The 20,338-nt window shown below is 41.8% G+C and overlaps 1 protein-coding gene across 1 annotated transcript in view; it reads right to left on the reverse strand.

The window, feature by feature from the left end:
- The window catches only part of cdkal1 (CDK5 regulatory subunit associated protein 1 like 1), a 223,728-nt gene that overhangs the window by 122,822 nt on the left and 80,568 nt on the right, over positions 1-20,338 (reverse strand). The window contains exon 8 of the mRNA XM_022753568.1: positions 7,156-7,259. Within this exon, the coding sequence (XP_022609289.1) occupies positions 7,156-7,259 (104 nt within the window). The remainder of the gene's footprint in view (positions 1-7,155; positions 7,260-20,338) is intronic.

Raw genomic sequence — 20,338 nt, forward strand, 5'->3', positions numbered from 1 at the left:
ACACTTTCACATCTGCTTTGAATCAAATTTGTTTCTTGCATTGCCCGTCTTTCAATATTCCAGGCATTTTTTTCCGCTGTAGTGATCACCAATTTTCCCCACAAGGTTCATTTACCTGTCTTGTAATTTCATCTAAGGTGTAATTTAAATGCGTCCACTAAACTTTAACTTGAACACCCAACCTGGAGGAACCGCTGACCCATGGAGGATCAGTCCTGGCAGACTTTGGCATCCTCGTCGGCCCATGTGTCACATGGCTGCAGCAGCAGAGGTAAACAGGAGCTGACACCTGTCACAGATGTTGGAGCTAGCCAACAAGCAAGCCCACATATCTGTCTATCTATGGCTATCTGTCATATGTCATCCAGCTGGAGCCAGGGAACTAAGCAGTGTCATTTCTGCTAATATCTGTGTTCGACACTGATGCCATCAGTCATGTGGAAATGAGAGAAAAAGCAGATGATATCTGTGAATATTAGAGGATATATATCTGCCTCTGATGTATGATGTTATAAAAAAAAAAAGAAGGAACTTGTGATGTGAACATTAATGAGATAACTTTAGAAATTTGACTGTTTTGTCAGTTTCATGTACAAACTCCAGGCATTACACTGCATTTTCTGTGTTTTTGCTTAGAAAATAGCGCATCAAATAATTTTGCATAAGCGAAAAAAGCTGCAGCTGTCAGTTCTAGAATACTGGTTTCAGTTGTGTGTTGTCATATGCCAGCACTCGCTACAGCCCAAAAAATTCAAGCTGTGTCGTGATTGCTAAGATGCATGTTGCACACTAATGTAGTGTGTCATGTGGGAGTGATAGCAGTGTGTCTGTTTCTATGAAGCGTCACGTCCTGTTTTAGACAGGGCCATTTCAAAAACACCCTACTGACAGTTTAAAATGACAAGGCGACAGCCACAGTGGGGGTTTGAAGACCACAACAAAAATAGAGTTCTCTCGCGTACACAGCCCTGGCACCTCAGTCTGTCTGACTGGCCCCTTGTCTCCTGTCACATTTTTCAGGGGCAGCCACCATGTTTACAGCACAGGGGATCTGCAGGTCTGTTAAAGAAGCGTTTGATGCCACCTTGAATGTGAGAAGGGACACCGGCCAATTTCCAAATAATAACAACTATTTTAGTTTAAATTGGAAGCACAGAAAGTGTTTAAGTTTAGAGTATGAGAAGAAAGCCAAGAGGAGGAGAACATTCACTGGTTTGTTGGCAGACTACTGGTAGATATAGTACGTCATGGAGTATACTGCCATCTCCAGAACTGCTCACCCAGAGGAATATTATTAAATTATCCATTTTAGTATATAGTGACAGTACAGAAAGTGACTTAATCATGCTTTATGTGACACAGATAAGAAAAAAAGAATATTACAATTATAAGCCTGGTTAGTTTTTTACCCTCACTATATTACCACATGTCACAGCTGCAGTATGGACAGCAACAATATCTCATGTGATATATACAGTTGGATTCATATTTATATTGCAACTGAATATTTGTCACAGCCACTCCCAAGACACAGACACCCATGCTTAATTAAAGGCCTGGTCACACATTATCATCCGTCAGCACATGGCCACTGGGAGCAGCATTTGGTAGAATTTATTTTAGCTACCCTCACAATTTAAAATGACCTCTGTCCTGTTATGAGCATTTTTGCCCAGCTGTGCTTGCTGGGCGCAATGCCTGTGCCGGGGGGGGGGGGTGCACCGGCGGGCCACCGGGCGGCTAGCTGTGCTTGCTCGGCGCAATGCCTGTGCCGGGGAGGGGGGTGCCGCCGGGCGGCTAGCTCTGCTTGCTGGCGAATGCTGTGCCGGGGGGGGGGAACGGCCGGCGGCGGCTAGCTCTGCTTGCTGGGCGGCAATGCCTGTCCGGGGGGGGTGGGGCGCGGCGGGCCGCCAGGTTAGCCTGCTGTGCTGGCGCAATGCCTGTGCCGGGGGCGGGGCCACCGGCGGCCGGTGGGCGGCTAGCTCTGCTTGCTGGGCGCAATGCCTGTGCCGGGGGGGGGGGCGCCGCCGGGCCACCGGGCCGGTGGGCGGCTAGCTCTGCTTGCTGGGCGGCAATGCTGTGCGGGGGGGGTGGGGCGGCGGCGGGCCGCCAGGCGGTTAGCTCTGCTTGCTGGCGCGATGCTGTGTGGGGGGGGGGGGGGGGCGCCGGCGGGCCGTGGGTGGTAGCTTCTGCATGCTGGGCGCATGCCTGTGCCGGGGGTGGGGGGGATGGCCGGTGGGCGGCGGGCTCGTCTAGCTTGCTTGCTGGCGCAATGCCTGTGCCGGGGGGGGGGGGGCGCCGCCGGGCCACCGGGCCGGGGGGCGGCTAGCTCTGCTTGCTGGGCGCAATTGCTGTGGTGGGGGGGGGGGGGCGCCGCCGGGCCACCGGGCCGCGGGCGCTTAGCTCTGCTTGCTGGGGCAATGCCTGTGCCGGGGGGGGGGGCGCCGCGGCCACCGGGCCCGCCGGCGGCTAGCTCTGCTTGCTGGGCGCGAATGCCTGTGCCGGGGGGGGGGGGCAAAAGTCCACAAATTGGGTGTCTACGGACTCGGCTCGCCACGCTGAGTAACATATGTCAGCTCCAGCCTTCTGAGTCGCTCCCTTCTGAAGGGCCGCCATGGGTCATCTCTCATATGCTGAGGTGCCGTAGAGGGACAGCCTCGATGGTAGACAGGTCTCATATAGAGTCAACATAGAGTACATACATAGAGTCGACCCTGTCAGTTCAGCTAATGCACTGACAAGGGAACTGATTTGGGTTTTTTAGAAACACAATGTCAAAGAAAGGCTTTCACTAAACCAAAATGCAATCAAACACAAAACCAATAGTGGTCAGAACAACATGGTTGGTTGTGCATGATTTCCATGTACGGGAAACTTGCCCAAATATTTGGCTTGTGAAGTTTTATGAAAAAGTCTTATTTTAAGAAGTCTTTCACAATTTGGAAAGTACTGTGGTTAATACACAAGACAGAGAAGAAACAGGAAGAAGTGAGTAAGTAAAAGACAAGGGTGAAGGCAGGACAGATGAATAAATTTAGAGGACCAGAGGAAAGCCAGGAGGAGGAGAACACTCACTGGTTTGTTGGCAGACTGCTGGTGGATGTAGGTTATTTACCTTCTATCTGCTGTACTCACCACGGGAGAATACTGCCATCTCCAGAACTGCCCACCCAAAGGAATATGATTAAATATTTCTCTACTTCTGGCTGTTTCACACACACCTAAAAGATACACACTTCTGAGCTAACACACACCAGCCCACGCACAATCACTGTTTCCCAGTATATCTCTGTCACACACAAAACGAGGCACATGCCACCCTCCCTCCCCACCCATGCACTCACTCTTACACACACACACACACCCACACACACACACACCCACACACACACACACCCACACACACACACACCCACACACACACACACCCACACACACACACACCCACACACACACACACCCACACACACACACACCCACACACACACACACCCACACACACACACACCCACACACACACACACCCACACACACACACACCCACACACACACACACACACACACACACACCTACAACCTTGTCATTTCCTATGACATCCCCAGCCTCCATTACCTGCATACATTAACGAACCTCTCTGATGTTAAGAATTATACATTCATACATTTGAATAATTCAGATTATTTTAAAAGCTGTGCACTCACTCACTCTCACTTTTTTTCCAGATGGAAAGAGAGCTATTTACCTCAAATCACATTTGAATAAATCCCATAAATCCTTTCAAAGTTCCCTGAGATAAACCAATCAAATACCCCCAACGCAGGCTGACTGGCCAATAAAAATTAGCATTCATACTTGCAGCCTTTTTTTTTTTTTTTTATTCAAAAGACATCAAAAAGAAAATCGAATTGCAGGGCCTATTTGTGAGGCTCAATTTGTTTGAGATAAGAAAAAGGTGGCTAATAAAGAGAGAGAGAGAGAGAGAAAGGGGCATTGCAGCACTACCATAATGTAATTCCAAACCTAACAAAAAATATTTGATGGTGTACACAGTATGCCGTTGGTTTACTAATGTGGTAGATCATTCTATTTGTTCAACAAAATAGAAATATATTATAAGTGACAGACAAAATATATATTAAATGGCCAAAGGGTGTGGACTCTCAATTATTCCTGAGATGAGACCTGCTTATCACATTCGCCAGTGAGTGTGTGAGTACATCTGTTTGTGTGTGAGGGGTGTGTGAAAGAAACAATTAAAACATGGTCAACAAGAATTAAAAAACTAGGTTGAAAAACTGTGTTTCCATTGTGCATCACACATTTATGTGAGTGTTTATGTGAGATGATAGTTACAAAGAATAAGAAACAAAATAAGGAGGAAAAAATTGTTTTGTGTCCTTGTATGGAGACAGGAAGACATGGAGATATGAAGGACTAAAACTGACCGGGAAGAACAAAATGTTTTTAAGGCTCACTGACTTAAATACCCTTTGATTTTGACTGTATCCACCACAGAGAACAGTGGATAGACAGTGAAACCTCATCTCTCTCATCTCTCCTCTCTCATTACCCCTCACTGTCTCCGTCTTATTCCAACTGTCTGTAAATCATGACAGGCGCTAACCTCCAGCTTCCTCTTTCTCTGTTTTGAAAACAACTAACTGTCTGACACTCATGCTTCCTGCGTTTTAACGGATTACACACATGCAGGCACGTACACAAACCCTTTATATCTGACCTCCAAACTGAAGTTTCTGCTTTTTATTCTACATCTCAACCATTATCATGTGTATTATAAGTTTGCATGAACTTGAAATTTGTTAAAGAGTTCATGTTGGTTTTGTAACTGCTTAATAGATTCTTTCATTCATTCATTTTACTTGGATGAGTTAGTGAGAAACTTTAAAAAGTACTGCACCCAGGGCAAATGTTTACATCACATGCAGTAATACAGATGCAGTTATATGAGTCACAAAACAGTCATATCAGTATTTCTTGCATTTCTCTCATCCGAGTGTAAAGGGCAGGTGTATCTTCACCCTGCACTGTCACCCGCATCTCACATGTGCACAAACACACAAACACACATATGCACACACACATCAAGGTTCAAGCAGCTGGTGAGTTTGCCCTTGACTGCCCACCCCCAGGCACTGCAGTGGCATGGATGCAGCTGTTTTAAAAAGTTCTGGAAGGGATTTAGAAAGCCATGTCCTTGTCAAGGGTATACTCTTGCTTTTCATTACGCTGATATAAACTGATGCTGTGTTCAGCCCGACAATAGCACTGACTCAAAAATTCCAGACTCCTTATTCATGTCAAAGAGACCACTGTTTTGCAGTGTGGGTGAGTTGTAAAGTCGTGCCACAGAAGTATTCAAACCACTGTCTTTACTTCTGTTAAACCCTCACTCTACTCTTCCAGGTTAATATTTCAATTTCTTACTGGTACCTGTATCAACACAGCCACAGCCTTGTGTATTTTTGGACTCAGTGCTTCTGTCAGCCTGAACACAAGCTAAGGCTGCAACAGAAACAGTGGCAACATGGTTACCACGTCATACAAATCATGACTTTTAAAAGTATTTAAGAAAGTCTGTCAGTGTGCGTTCGTGTGCCAGCTGACTCCCACTGCCTCAAAGCATTGCCTTCAAAAGTTCTGTCAGAAACCAAACATGAAAAAGAGGCTGTTGTCAAAACAGTAATGTGAATTTGCTGCTGTAGAGTTTGCCATTAAAAAGTCTTCTGCTCACCAGCTGGGTGTCAAGTTGTTTTTTGTTTTTTTTTAAGTAGGAGGTTCCTAAGGCACTGGGTTGCACCACTGTCCAACAAGTGTTGGTTATGCACAGAGGATACATGAAGGTATGTTGCTAGAATATTGTTATAAAAGACAAATGTCTGGAGCCAAGAGCTTAGCAACACCAAGAACAATGAGATCTTCAAAAGGAGCAGATGGAGGCAATTTGCTACATATGTAAGTATATTTGTTCCCTTTAGACTTTTCTCCTGCATCATCAAAGATAGAACTCTTTACATTTTAGTTGCTCTATGATTAAGCGCTTCCAGGTTGCAAAATTAAAAATTAATCTATTGAATCTGACATAAATTTGATAGCTCTCAGATAAACAAGCTGCGATCAGGATCAAGCTCATCAAGCTCTTCTAAAACATTCATGGTCAAATTCTCAGGTTGAACTACATTTTAATTATGTGCATGAACAATGAAATGTTAATGGGATGAGACAACTGACCTTAGTTTATTATTCTCTGGGCATGAAGACCCCAAACGCTGCATTTGACATGAATTAGGCTGGGAGGTTTGGAGAGAAGAGGAGGGGAGTGGGTTGCAAAAGATATTCACATGGATCTGTGCTTTTTCAGTGTCTGCCTATACAGATGCAACACACAGATCTTAGACTAAACACCAGACTAACAACTTTCAAAATTCAAACGGGCTATGTCGATACAAAAGTCACAAAACAGTTAATATACTATATATAGTGGATGGAAGTGGAGATTTGTGGTATCACTGTGTATATTTGCCCTTGACTGACCCGCCTGAGGCTCTAATAGACGCATGGCCTGCTGTGCATTTGGGGATTCTGGGAGTCTACTCTCAAGGAACAGATGCCAGGGCACAACAGCTGTTCATCTGGCATCGAACTAGAGCCAACTGGCTGGACCCTCTACCCAAGAACAAAAACATCAACATGTGTTACTAAAGCCTTCCCCCGTTAATAGGACAGACACACAAACACACACAGACACACACACACATCACAGAAATGCAAACACAGTGACTTGCAAGTGACATAAAACTTGCAAACTTAATTAACAACAGCACAAAGAACCACATTTAATCAAGGGTACGCAAAATCATCTTAAACACACCACTGTACCGAGTAATCCAATATCAGAACCAATTAACCAACAGCAGCACTTCCAGTTCCACAGCATATAAGCATTAAATATATTGATCACTTACTAATCACTTAATCACTAGAAACTCAGTGGCCCTTTTTGCCATGTAAGTATTTCTTTTTTTGAGAGAAGACTTTGAAATAATGTAGCAAAGAAACACCTTACTTCAGTCATGTTGTGGTTGTGTGTGTCTGTGTGTGTGTGCGCCCATGTGTGACAGAGATAATGTACTCACCCTGAAAAGACTGCCTGGCTCTCTCCACTAGTTCCTCAATGGGATAGCTGGCCAAGTCTCCTCTGGCATGCTTAGTCTTACAGTAGGTACACGCATTCAGACACCTAGACAGACAGAGCCAGACAAGCAGAGAAAGAGAGGGAGGCAATTCAACATAAGATGGAAAACTTTTTTACACCTATTTCCCGTTTGTTTCTGAGCAAGACAATTATTTATTTGCTTGTGATAATTAGTGTATTATGTAAAGCTACAGTTAGACATTGTAAATCATTTACATTATCACATCTCAAATGTGACCAATCCAGCCATGAACATTTCTTTTGAATCAACTGAACCAACATGTGGAAATACAAAGAACTGAGAAGAAGGTGGCGAGTATACAGATAAACAAAGGAGACTTTTTAATATTTTAATGAAATCTATTCATGCACACTTCCCCAATAGAGCAGAAGCAGAAGAAAGCAGGGAGTCAAAACTGTCCTTTTGTCTCCTAAACTGTTTATAAGGACTCCAGCTAGCTCCAAAATAACCGTGGACAGCTGTCTCTCTGACCGAGGCAAGCTGTGGAAAGATTAGACTCAATACATTGTTTTGTTTTACTAAAAGCAGAGAAGCTTAATTCAATTGCCTGCGAAAAGGAGGGAGCAGGACTATGAAGCAGAAAAATTAAAGACACAAAATACACAAAAAAAGAAGGAGAAATACTCCATCACACCAGATCCAGACGCACTGCATGGTATAAAGTCTGGAGAGGTCTTTATTTAGCATGAAGGGGGCTTCTCTTCACAAGTTGTCTGTAAATCACAACACAAAAAGAATAATGAAGGCCACTGTTAGTCGTGCTTTTTGTGTTTACTCCATTAAGGCTTCATTTCTGACCTTCCAATTTGTCACAGTGGGTTAAAAATATACACTGTTGTTACCACAGTCGTTTCTTTTCACTCATTATTTCACTTTTGGCTTAAATTTCTGGCAACAGCTCTTGTTAGTTGCCGTTGTTGCTGGAACACACTGTTGAGTGAACACAAGTAAAACACTGTAATTAGGTAAATGTGTGTGTCTGCAGGGATCAAAATATTTCAAAGGAAAAATAAGAGCAAGCTACTTTCTCATCAAGTATATTATTTATAAATATCACCCATTCACCCACTTATTATTATTTATCACCCTTTCCTCCACATGTGTTCCAGTATGGTACAAAAAAATTGAGCTTGGCAAATTTACCTTCAAGATTTGTGGGTTCATTTTTCTGTATAACTCAGCTGACGGTGGTTTTAACACTGCCACATTAAGAGTTCAATTCCTATTGGAGCCACACTTGCCAAGTATATACTAACAGTGATGTAAAGCACTAAAAACTTCCCATTGGTAGAATGCAGCATGCCAAGTGGTGTTTTCACTGAAACCTCCAAACTAACCAAACTGTGACTAACAGAAGACCACGGTCCAGCTACACTCACAGAGAAAACAACATGACCATCTATTAACACAGCACTACTAATCCAAGCTTTTGACACAGAGCAAAGATCAAAAGCTCCTGTTCCTTTTTAATAAAAGTGTCTCAATGTTAAAATTGGTTTGCTGTGGGATTTATACACTCCAGCGCAATGACAAAACATCTTACTAATGATTAATAACCATCAAATGCTGTGATGTAAGGCAGCTAGTATGAGACTATGAAATCAGACTGTTGCAGATAACAAGCATAAGCCCTGTATCTGTCCATGACAGACTCCATGACAGACTCATGGAGAAATAACAGGGATTCCCCTGAAGCTCAAACTGGCAAACAACACAGAACTCCTGCTGGACTGAAGATACAATAGTCACGTTCACAGGATGTGTTTGTAAGTTGGCCATGTACATTCTATGTCATTTTAGAGGAACACTAAAACACTAAAGATTTTTTCCAAGTACTACTCCAATTACAAAAACTATAGTCAAAGTTGAGCCAAGTTTGTCTATATAGCCCAATATCACAAATGACACATTTGCCTCAAGGCTTTACAATGTGCAACATCCAGCCCTGATGGGCCATGCCACAGTAACAAAGTAGTGGAGAAACTATCAAAGTTTTACCCATTTACTAAAGTCTATTATGGTTATTAGCTCTGATAAGAATAAGGTGAGACACTGCATATCAAGGTGAGAAAGGCATTTCAGAGAAAATTACATTGCAGAACATACAAAGACGCCGTGATTCAAAGAAAATGTTATAAAGTCCAAATACAAAGATGGTGTTAAATATTATTTCTCAGAGCAAAGACTTTTTATTTGAGAGTACATGCTCTTCTTAGAACTGTTCAAATTCAGACACTCCAACACACACAAGGGTGACACAAGGGTGATGCTATGTTTGACCACAGTCCAATACTGTTGGCTACAGAGGAGAACCAACGCCCTGACAGAGCAGCAATGTAGGACGTAATCTATGAAAAATTTAGATTAATTATTAAAAGATGCCATTCCTGTAATTGATTAGGGTATGAGGAACCAATAGGCTGTTGGTCCCTCTTTCTTACTCCACTCCACTAGACCGTGCAACACCTTCATTAAGAATCCACTGACCGACCCACAATATCTTTATAATCATTTTGAAACACATCTGAAACGCCAAGAGCATTTTTTAATGTCACCGTGGAAAAAAATCCATCCATCTCTCCCTCACAGGGTATTGCTTATCCTAGTTGAGGGCACTAAAGATGGCAGCTAGGTCACAGGACCTAGCTGCGGAGAAAACACAGACAGATGGGGCCCTGCATGCGCGCACACACACACACACACTTATACCACCAGGGGGTCCATCCATCTTAATGTGATCAGGCCCAGCTGAGTGGATCACACCAACATTAATCTCAAGAGACAGTCAGTGGCCTGTTTGGGTGTGTGCGCAAGTGTGTGTGCATGTGTGTGTTTGCATCAATTATGTGTATGTGTGTTCATGTGCCTGTGTGAGTGTGCTGCTGCTGCTGAACATTCGTCCAGTATCACAACAACGCATTAGCAGTTTCGACCTCTCCATCAGCCTAAACATACTGCGACAACTAGTCAGCACCCTCAGACTAACAGTGACTGAAGGAGAGGAGCGGTGTCACTCTCTGTGGAACACACACACACACACGTTTGCTGTGTATTCAAGTTGTGCTGTGATGGAGTTTTTTGTTTTTTCTGTATCTCTTTATTTTCTGTCAAAGGAGAAAAGAAGAGAAGAGAGGGGAAACTGAAATTAACTAAACTGTTGATGCCAAGAGCAGCACCATCAACAACACTCCATTGTTGTAAAGGAAAAATACTTTCAGAATTAAAAGCAAATATTTCTCCTCGTTATCAAGCCTCCATCCTTTCCCTCTTTTGTTTTTGTCCTCCCTCCCTTCTGTTTCGTCCCAGTTAATTAAACCACAGAGGTAGCTGTTGTACCTGACAACAGTGTAGTTCATCAATGTGTTACAATGAGAGAGGCTACCTCCCCAGTGTGTGTGCAAGTGCGCGAGAGCGAGAGAGAGAGAGAGAGAGAGATGGACTATTGTGTGGTTGCTGCCTTGAAAAGGTAACAAAGAAAGGAAAGCCCTGAGGTTTCTCTATACATTTGTTAACCTCCATCAACACACACACACACACACACACACACACATACACACACACACACACACTCACACACACACACTCACACACACACACTCACACACACACACTCACACACACACACTCACACACACAAATACAGTATAATTCCCTTTGGAGAAGCTCTCTTGTGCAGCTTCTTAAAGATGCAGACTGGGAGCGAGTTGAGCAGGAAAAGGTTTTCTCAATGATAAGCATTTAGGGTCTGCACATTAGAAAGATGCTTTATGCATAAACAAATTAGGCCATGTGTGCACTATAATCTGTGTGTGTGTGTGTGTGTGTGTGTGTGTGTGTGTGTGTGTGTGTGTGTGTGTGTTCGCAGGGGTTTGTATTGTGTCAGCTTGAAGATGCAATTATGAAAACAAAGCCTAAACTGTGCAGGGAAGTCTGAGCGCTTTGCAAACTGGAAAGCAAGATTATTCTCTGCACTTATTGTTGAGAGTGGGAGAGAGGTGGAGTGGGTATATGAGGAAACAAAATCGTAAAACTGCTATTATATGAGTGAACAAAGCCTGAAGCCTGTAAGTTTACTATTAGTGTCATCTCAAAGTCAAAGTGGAGGTTGCAAAATAATGTGGAGTCAAGGAACAAAGAATGTTGACACAATGGAGTAAAGACCTATTAGGAGGGATGAATAGAGGATGATTAGTTATTCAGAGAAAGGTTGGCAGCTAAACTCAATTTAGCCTTGATACACAGTCGCAAGTAAGAACCTGGCATCATTCAAGAAGCATGGGAACTTTGCACACACACCAATGATCTTGTGAGACATGGATAAAGACAATATTCCTTACATCTTTTATCTTATTAGGGGTTCTAATTTTAAACCATGATCAGGATTTGGGACGAAACACAAATTTCAGTGCTTGCAGCTTGTGGAGCTTAATCTTCTTGGCTCACTTTTTAAGCAAAGAAATGTGGTGTTTATTAAGTAGAAACTGAGCTTACTCAAATAATAAAAGCAAATAAATACAGCTGTGTGAGCACAGCAGAAACTTTCTTTATAATATTAAACAATGAATATCAATATGTCTGCCTTTTGGCAATGTAATTTGACAATGATGTGGATGGTGGTGATACATGACATCTCCATGTACAAAAACCTATGTCAGTACGTCGGTGTGTCATGTTACTTGAAAGATCCCGCAAATCTCCCATATTAGACATTTAAAAGACCTTCTCTAGCAAAACCCACACCTTGTGTTTTATTCCAAAAACAGAGAGAATTTTTTTATAAAGGCTACAGAACACTGAAGACAAACCAAATGACAGAAGTTTTTAGAGTTTAAATTTGTGTGAACTCAACATTTTTCAGTGGCTTTTTGTTTATTTCTTATGAAGAGATGGCCCATTGACCAGAGGAGCTTGTTAAGACCACAAAACAAGGTGTCTGAAGCCTTTTACATTCAAGAGTTTACTCTGAGAAACAGACTTGTCATGGACTTGTTTTCTGTCCTGCCAATAAGTTGTTCTGCTCAGACTGAGATATAACACGAAGTTCTCACACTGTTATCTCACATAATATTGTTTTTGCATTTTTGTGTTAGATATTGTGTGTGTGTGTGTGTGTATGCGCTTGTGTCTGCACGCGCATGTGTGTTTCCTTTCATCTGTGAATAGACCAGTGTGTCTGAGTGTGTCTCCTAATGCAGCTGGGGCCCATTCCTCCCAGTGTTCAATTCAGCCTTTGTGTCTGACCTCTTGAATTCTGTTATTTAGTCTCGTGTTCCCAATGCTGCACACTGAAACAGCTCTGTGTGTTTGTTTGAGAGTGTGTGTGTGTCTTTTACAAAAAGTGTCACATGCTGACCTTAGATTCCTGTAACTACTACAGCAGCCTTGCTTGTTGTTTTGACTGGAGAAAGACAGCACGTGTATGTGTGTGAGAGCATGTGCATGTGTGTGAAACCATAAGCCCATGTCTACAAAAGGAACCATGACTGTTTTCCCAACTTCTTGTTTTGTCTGTAGATAGACTTCAAGATAGTGTTTGTACTAGATCAGTCAGCCCATTGTTACCGGACAATAATGTCATGATGTTTGCTTATTATTGAACCACCAGACAATTGATAAAGTTAGTCAAAGTGGTAGAAAATCTGATCGGAAGTTAGAGCTGCAAGCCACTTGGCTCATTATCTCACCTGTCCCCTGCCCACTCCATTGTAAGTGACTCATGAAATCACTTGTTCTTGACTTTACTGATGCACTATTAGATTACTTTACTGACTCAGTGGCAGACAACCTGACTGACCGTGAGACTGAGTGGCCTGCTCACAACAACTTAATAAACAACTGCATTACCCAGTGGTTAGGTTAATATCACCGGCCAGGTGTGTGACTAACTACACCTTAACATCTACAGGTTTCAGACGTTAATTGACACCTTAATAAGACCTTCTACATTCTACTTAGTGATGTATTTTTACATGTCTTACAGAACTGTAAAATCTCTGTGATCCAGATCACTGCTTGGTTGACTGAGTACCTACTTCATAGGGTTTATTGAACACATGCCTCTACATATGATCAGCAGTGTGATCTGTGTTCTCAGGAAGGTGGGGCACAGAGCTCAGTGGCAAGGTGTAGCACAGATTAAGGTCACTAACATGTAACTAAAAGCAGGACAGAGCCTCAGTTTCAGTGTGATTTTAGGTTGCCTTTTACAGTTTTTTGTCCATCGCAAGCCGCCTTCACAGAATGTCATAGTTAGCTGTCAATCTCATTGGTTGTGCACAGCAGGGTCAAGCTCAATTTTTTTTTTTCAAATTTGAGCAGCAGGTAACATTGCTGTGACATTAAACTATCTCTCCACAGGTAAAGATGAAGGCACAAGATTGAAAAATGATTCCGCAGCTAATAATGTGGCCTCGCTGAGAGATTGAAAGGCGCGGGGTAAAGACGGCTTCAGTACCAGCCTTGCACAGCATCTGCGGTCTGAGGGTCATCAAACATTATAACATTAGTTAAGATTATGTTACCAATTACTCTGTCCCCTGGAAAAGAGGACATGCATTACGTCTGAGTCACAGAAAGAAAGCGTAATCTCTGGGTTAATGTTTCTGTCTGACAACTGTGGACAATTTACCTCTTGGAAAGAAAACATGTAGGAAACTGGTTTGTGCAAATACTCTGTTAGACGATCAGTTGTGTGTGTGTGTGTGTGTGTGTGTGTGTGTGTGTGTGTGTGTGTGTGTGTGTGTGTGTGTGTGTGTACTGCGTTTTCCTGTGACACACTAGGGCTAATTCAGTTACTCAGGGGTTCTGTAGTGTAATGCCTTGTAATGACACACAATCTCATTTTGTCCAAGGAGACACATCAATCTTTTGGATTTACTGCGGGAAGCAGAGTCTCTCCTGGTGAGTGAGTGGGGAGAACAGTTGAGGGAGCATGCATGTGTGTGTTCCGGGCATGTATTTGTGCGTTTGTGTGTTAAGCAGTGGGAAAGAGGGAAATGGAATAATATGTTCAGATCAGTGGAGCTGAAAACTACCCATACATTGGTTTGATAAACAGCAGGAAAGGCCAACATGGTACACATCTAGAAAAGCTGTGTGTGTGTGTGTGTGTGTGTGTGTGTGTGTGTGTGTGTGTGTGTGTGTGTGTATGTGCATGTGCGAGTGAGTGGGAAAGTGTCTGCATATAATCGTGTGTGTGTCAGGCACAAAATAGAAGAAGAGAAAGGGAGTTCCTTTGAGGAGGTGTGAGTTTGTATGTGTTGTAGGTGTGTTTAAGTGTAAAATAAAAAGAGATTGAGTGTACATTGTGCATCCATGCATTCCCACAATCCAGAACAATCCACAATATGAACGTGATCAGAAACCCTTGTGTAAACACCATTGACTCCTCTGTAACTCGACTTTTCTGAAGCACATCAACACATTTCCTCCCTCTTTTGTTGCTGCTTCACATGATGTATTTTCACTTCTGCTCCTCAGGGAGAAAAACAACACGGAATAGAAAAGATGAGATCATTGATCAACGATCAACAAAATGAAGAAGCAGTCAAGTAGAGCAGTGTAACATGGTTTGTGTATTTGCTTTTAAGATGAGTGAGAGATATGGACAAATTACAGATGGGTGGCAAATTAAAGAAAAAACCAAAGTGTCTTAGTAAAGTGATGGGTCACCATGTGCCACCAGATAAGCTTTAATGCGCATTGATTCTTCAAGTCTCTGTACTCTAGTGGAGGGATGAACACCATTTTTACAAAAGATATTCCGTCATTTGGTGTTTTGATGATGAAAGTGGTGGCAGCAAAATGCCCATCACAGCATAACAGAGCAACCAGATCTCCTGACTGTAGGGGTCAAGCATTCAGGCCTGTACCATTCTCTCTGTGTACACCACACATGCACTTGACTTGTTGAGAAAATGGTAAAGGATGACTCAACTGACAATATTCCTTTTTTCCACATATCAGTCAATCAGTAGGCCTACTCATGGTTCTTACACCACTGGACTCTCAAATGTGCACTCACATATACATAATGGCATTCTGAGCAGGACTTGCTCTTCTGTTTTTCCTTTCACATCCTACTAATGTACGAGCATCACAGTCATCAAATATGCACTGTAAACCACAGTTTCCGACCCCATTTACTGATGGCTTTCCCATAGATTTAAAAATGCAGATGTCACTTTCGTCACAGTTCCTTATGAAACACTAGCCAGTGGAGCAGTCTTTGTGCCTGACGCTCCTGCCATCCATGCCCCAACAACTCTCTTTCAAAGATACTTGCCTCTTGCCATTTTGATACAAAATCAGAATCAACTGAGCCTGTTCAGCATTTTTAATTCATCACTCATCAGTATCTGTAGTGAATATCACATGAACCCCACTGGTGGATATTACAGTCTGAATGAGAAGTCTCAAGCTGGGGCAGATATGCCTGCTGCGATTGTTAGTGTGTATGTAGTCAAAAGAGGAAAAAGGGATGACTTGCTTGTGCGTCTCTCTGCAGCATCTCATGCAAAAACTGCCTCCTTATTCTCTTAGGCTTTATTCACTTCCTCACTGCAATTGCCAGAGAAATTTACAAAAGAGCACATACAGTGGGCCTGATTCAATTTGCTTTTAACCCAGCTAATGACTTCCCATCTCTCTCCCTCTTCCTCTCTGCACCACATTCCACTTTCTCTTTCAAGCTTCAAGCTTTTATCTGCAGAAATTGCTCCTCTACTCTTATCCTGACACTACAATTCTTTAGTGATTTTCTTTAATACAAGGTATGTCACCAATGAGCTGTGCTATGTCTTTTTTACCCTGCCATGACAAGACCTCTGGCATCAGAAACACAATGTGCTGAGTTCGACTGATCTCCAAACTAAGAAAAGAAACCAGCAGCAGATTGGAGCAGAGAAAGTGAAGAACTACTATCAGGTGCTGAAGACTGTCATTCGCCTTCTGAAAAGCATAGAAAAGTGCCTGCATGATAATAGTCAATATAAGACCAGTGAGTATTGAACAATGGTTATAAATTGGAAAGTTAACAGGATGCGACAGTTTGGAAATGCAGGAAAAGGATGTGGTGTTGTGAAGAGAGAACAAAGAAGATATTAAATTTTTCTGTAGTAAACAAAAGGCTGTCAGGGAGAAAGCATGAAGAGGGGACAGGTAAGTCAGTGTATACTGTATGTTGTTGATGTTATAGTTTTCAGGGTGTTGTGGAAGTTAACTCAGTCCCAGACCATGCACACTGCACAGGCATGTGCACCCCGAATGAGAGACACAACATGGCCATTAAAACTTTATGGATTTTTTGACGGTCAACCGGCCCACTGTTGTGGCAGCCCAGTGGGATTTGTCCCAGTATGTCTGATGGCCAGTCCAACTATTACAAGTTTCATTGTATCTGGGTTGTGCACACACATAGTACATCAGCGGTTGGAGTGAATATCTATGAAAAATCTACAGTTAAATCTACTTTTCTCTCCGTTTCTCCTCTTTCTAGCCCTATTGCCTCGGCCAGGTAACACCACGTGTCCCCACCTTATCCATCTTTTCAAATTAAAGGCCCTCTGCAGGGTTGTGCAATTGCAACTTCATGACATTTCCCCGGCTGTAGTAATTTTGCAGCAGCAGGCCGCAGCTCACTATTCACTCACTATTCTTCATTTTCTATGCCAATTTAAAATAGAATCTATAAAGTACGCAATTTCTGCCTGTATTTAGATAATGAACTGATAAGACACATCAGTTCAAGAACAGGAGTAATAAAATACTATTATTTCAACCTCTTTTTTCCAAGGTAATATGTCTAACTCAGACATGCAGGCCTTGCTGTTGTGGTTATGGCTTCACAGCCAACTCCTAACCCTGCCCCTGCTTGCTCTGAGGCTTATTGTTTTTCTGTGCATCTAGATGTCTGTGACCCTAGATTTACTTTTCCCTTAGCTGGCTGTGAACACTACACCTTGGGCACAATAGTTAAAAAAATCTATGTAAAGGTCAGTTGATAAGACCTATTATTCCACTGTGTCGGCCTGAAGGGTGGATGGAGAAGTTGTGGCACCCAGACCCAAATCACAGGAAACAAGCAGCTAACACACTAAAGGTCTGTCGGCTAACATAAACAAATTCACAGTGCACGCTAACACACAAACACAGGAGACACTTTTCACTCTGTCTCTGTCAGCTTTGCTTACATAGTGTGTGTGTGTGTGCGCGTGATTTTTATTGATTGTAGAAATCAAGGATTTGGCAGGGATAAAGGTCTATGAGAAATGAGCCAGTAGCCGGTTAAAATCCTTGTTCAAATGAGTGCAGCCAACCACAGAAAAAATAGAATAGAAAATAACACACAAAAAAGATTAAATACTATGTATCTTGAGTGAAGTATCCAAAACATTCATGTTTAAAAGGTATTAAATATCCATTCAAAACTCCAACAATGGCATCATGCAATATTCAGCATGGCTTAATGGCCAGATTAAATTAGCTTTCTGTTAAGTAGATAAATATGTTACTATTAATGTCAGAAGGTGAAAAAAGAAAACAGGGGGAACTGAATAGAAGGAGCTGAACAAATGAAAGAGGATAAAATAGTGTATGGGCTCCAAGGTTATCTTTTATACTCCCTGGATGGGTGAGGCCAGTAACTCAGAACAAGAAATTTCCACCCCTCCATGACAAAAATCAAGACTGTTGAAATTTATAATGTATTAAATCCTTCAATGTTTGCTTCTCTTCAAGAGATGTCAGCATCTCTATTTGTCGATCTATCATAAGCTTAACCCCACAAGCATTTGAAGGAGAATTATGAGCAGGCTGTGGCAGAGGAAAATATCAACAAAAGGAAACAGAGTATTTTCACAGTATCATATAATCGGTACTAGGGCTGAATAATATGCAAAATACACACACACCTATATATATATATATATATCATTAAAAATTAATTAAAAATTATTTCGGCAGCTCTCACGATTGCAATAGGAGTCAAGATTTCAGTTGCAGTGGTCATTTTTGCATTTCATTTTCACTGAAAAAAATATAAAATGATGATTTGATTTTTGTTGGGTCTCATACCAAACAAGCATGTTCTTTTACATCTGGAGAATATGATTTGTAGGCTGGGGCATCTCTGTAGCAACACGCTGCTTCCTTTATGGTATGTTGTGATACATTTTACATTTATAAAAAAACTGCAGCTCCTGTGATTTGAATATTACACTTGGTCATATTTGTGATTTTAATAATATTTCAATTAACTGCTCAGCCTTGATGGGTACAAAAAAAATCATATTCAAATTGTATAGGTTTGCAAATGACAAATATTTGTAATATGCATTACCATAGACACTGAACATAACTTTCACTACGGTGTGAGAGTTACACATTTTAACAGTAGTGCAAGCCTCCATATCAATATTAATTCAACTTCTCCCTATCTGTTGTGATATACGAGCTGCCAGCACAGCAATCAAACATCAAGGCAGCAGTTAGCCTTCCAGCATTTCTTCACATGTTTGTTTGTGAGAGCTCTCAAACCCCAGGAAGCCTACTTCCACTCCCTATTCCCTCAGTGTCTTCCTGTCTACCTGCCTGCATGGAGGATACGGGTTGGTTGCTGGTTTGGGGTTACAGCAGAGGGTCATTAACAACTGACTTTGGCACATTGTAATAACAATAACAGAGATTACGACTGCCACAAATGTGACTAAATAGAAAACATGGAAGAGACAGACAATGAAATGAATTGAAATGAGCTGTAACAGTGGAACAAAGGGTGTATTTTTAATGCCTGAAGTCTAATAGCAAAGGTTCACACAATCAGACACATCAACAAATACACACACACGTTTAATGACCCATTCTGGTTGAGTGGCTGTAAATTCCTTGTTTATGATGCTGAAGCATCACGATTCAACCTGCTCACAGAAGGGCTTTTACTGTTGCTGACGACAACACACACACAGACACACACACACACACACACATGCACACATAGATATACACAGAGCAAGAAGGGACTGTTAGTATAGCCTAGGGCTATACTAACACACACACACATACATGAACAACTTTGCTGCTAGTGTCAAGCATGCTAAAACTGGGACACAAAACAGAGCATTAGAGAGACAAGAAGTCTTTTTCCAGTTTAAGACAGTATAAAAAATGAACTCTGCCCTCAGGCTTATCTGTTTGCATAAAGAAACAAAGGACGGAATAACGTAAGAAACCATCCAAAACTAAACGCTGGCGACTGGATCATAAGACAATTACAGAGTACAAGCCTAACATCAGCATCAGAGTCAACAACAGAAGTAAGAGTAGGGTGGAATTCATAGCAACCACATCTGATTTGAGTCCCATATCGAAAAACACTTTATGTATTTCAAGTATTTCTCTCTTTTATGCTTCTCATTCATCAACTACTATTCCCTCCACTGCTTCACCTCTCTCATTGAGCATTCAATATGCATACACACAACAAGCTTTCTGTCGTATTGTTGCAAATCAAAACTTCCACAAGGTTTAGAGGTTTACCTTTATCAAAAGCTGTTTGACTTCCTGAAAAACCTTGGCTGTTAATGATTCGGTTTGATTTCAGCAACTTTTGTGCCACTTCGTCTTAAGTGGCCTGTTAACTTTCCTCATATTCATGTTTGTAGGGAGGATAGAGGTATTATGTTGTTTGGATGTCTATTCAGGGTGGTGAAAATTAATGTTTGATGAAATAATTATTTCAAAAACACTTAAGATTGGATGAATTTACCTTTGTCTTATAGACCAAATTTGTTCAACAATTGCAACATATTACAAATATTATGTTACTGACATTAATTATGTTTAAATGGATTGAATGTCATTGATTTTTACTCAAATTGTGACCTATTCAAAAACAACTGCCTGGACATCAGCACACATCTGCAGCCAAATTTCATTATAAAACTATATCATCCTAAAATATATTATACAGATTATATTTCACAGTGTATTAAAACTTTGTATTTGCTATTTACATCATTCAATAATTGTTCTTCACATCTGTAATATGACCGTAACACTCACTGTGTCTGCAAGTAATTGAATGAATCAAACTGTGACTGCAAGA

The sequence above is a fragment of the Seriola dumerili genome, unplaced genomic scaffold, assembly GCF_002260705.1.
Source record: "Seriola dumerili isolate Sdu_G_001 unplaced genomic scaffold, Sdu_1.0 BDQW01000191.1, whole genome shotgun sequence".
NCBI classification, from domain to species: Eukaryota; Metazoa; Chordata; class Actinopteri; order Carangiformes; family Carangidae; genus Seriola; species Seriola dumerili.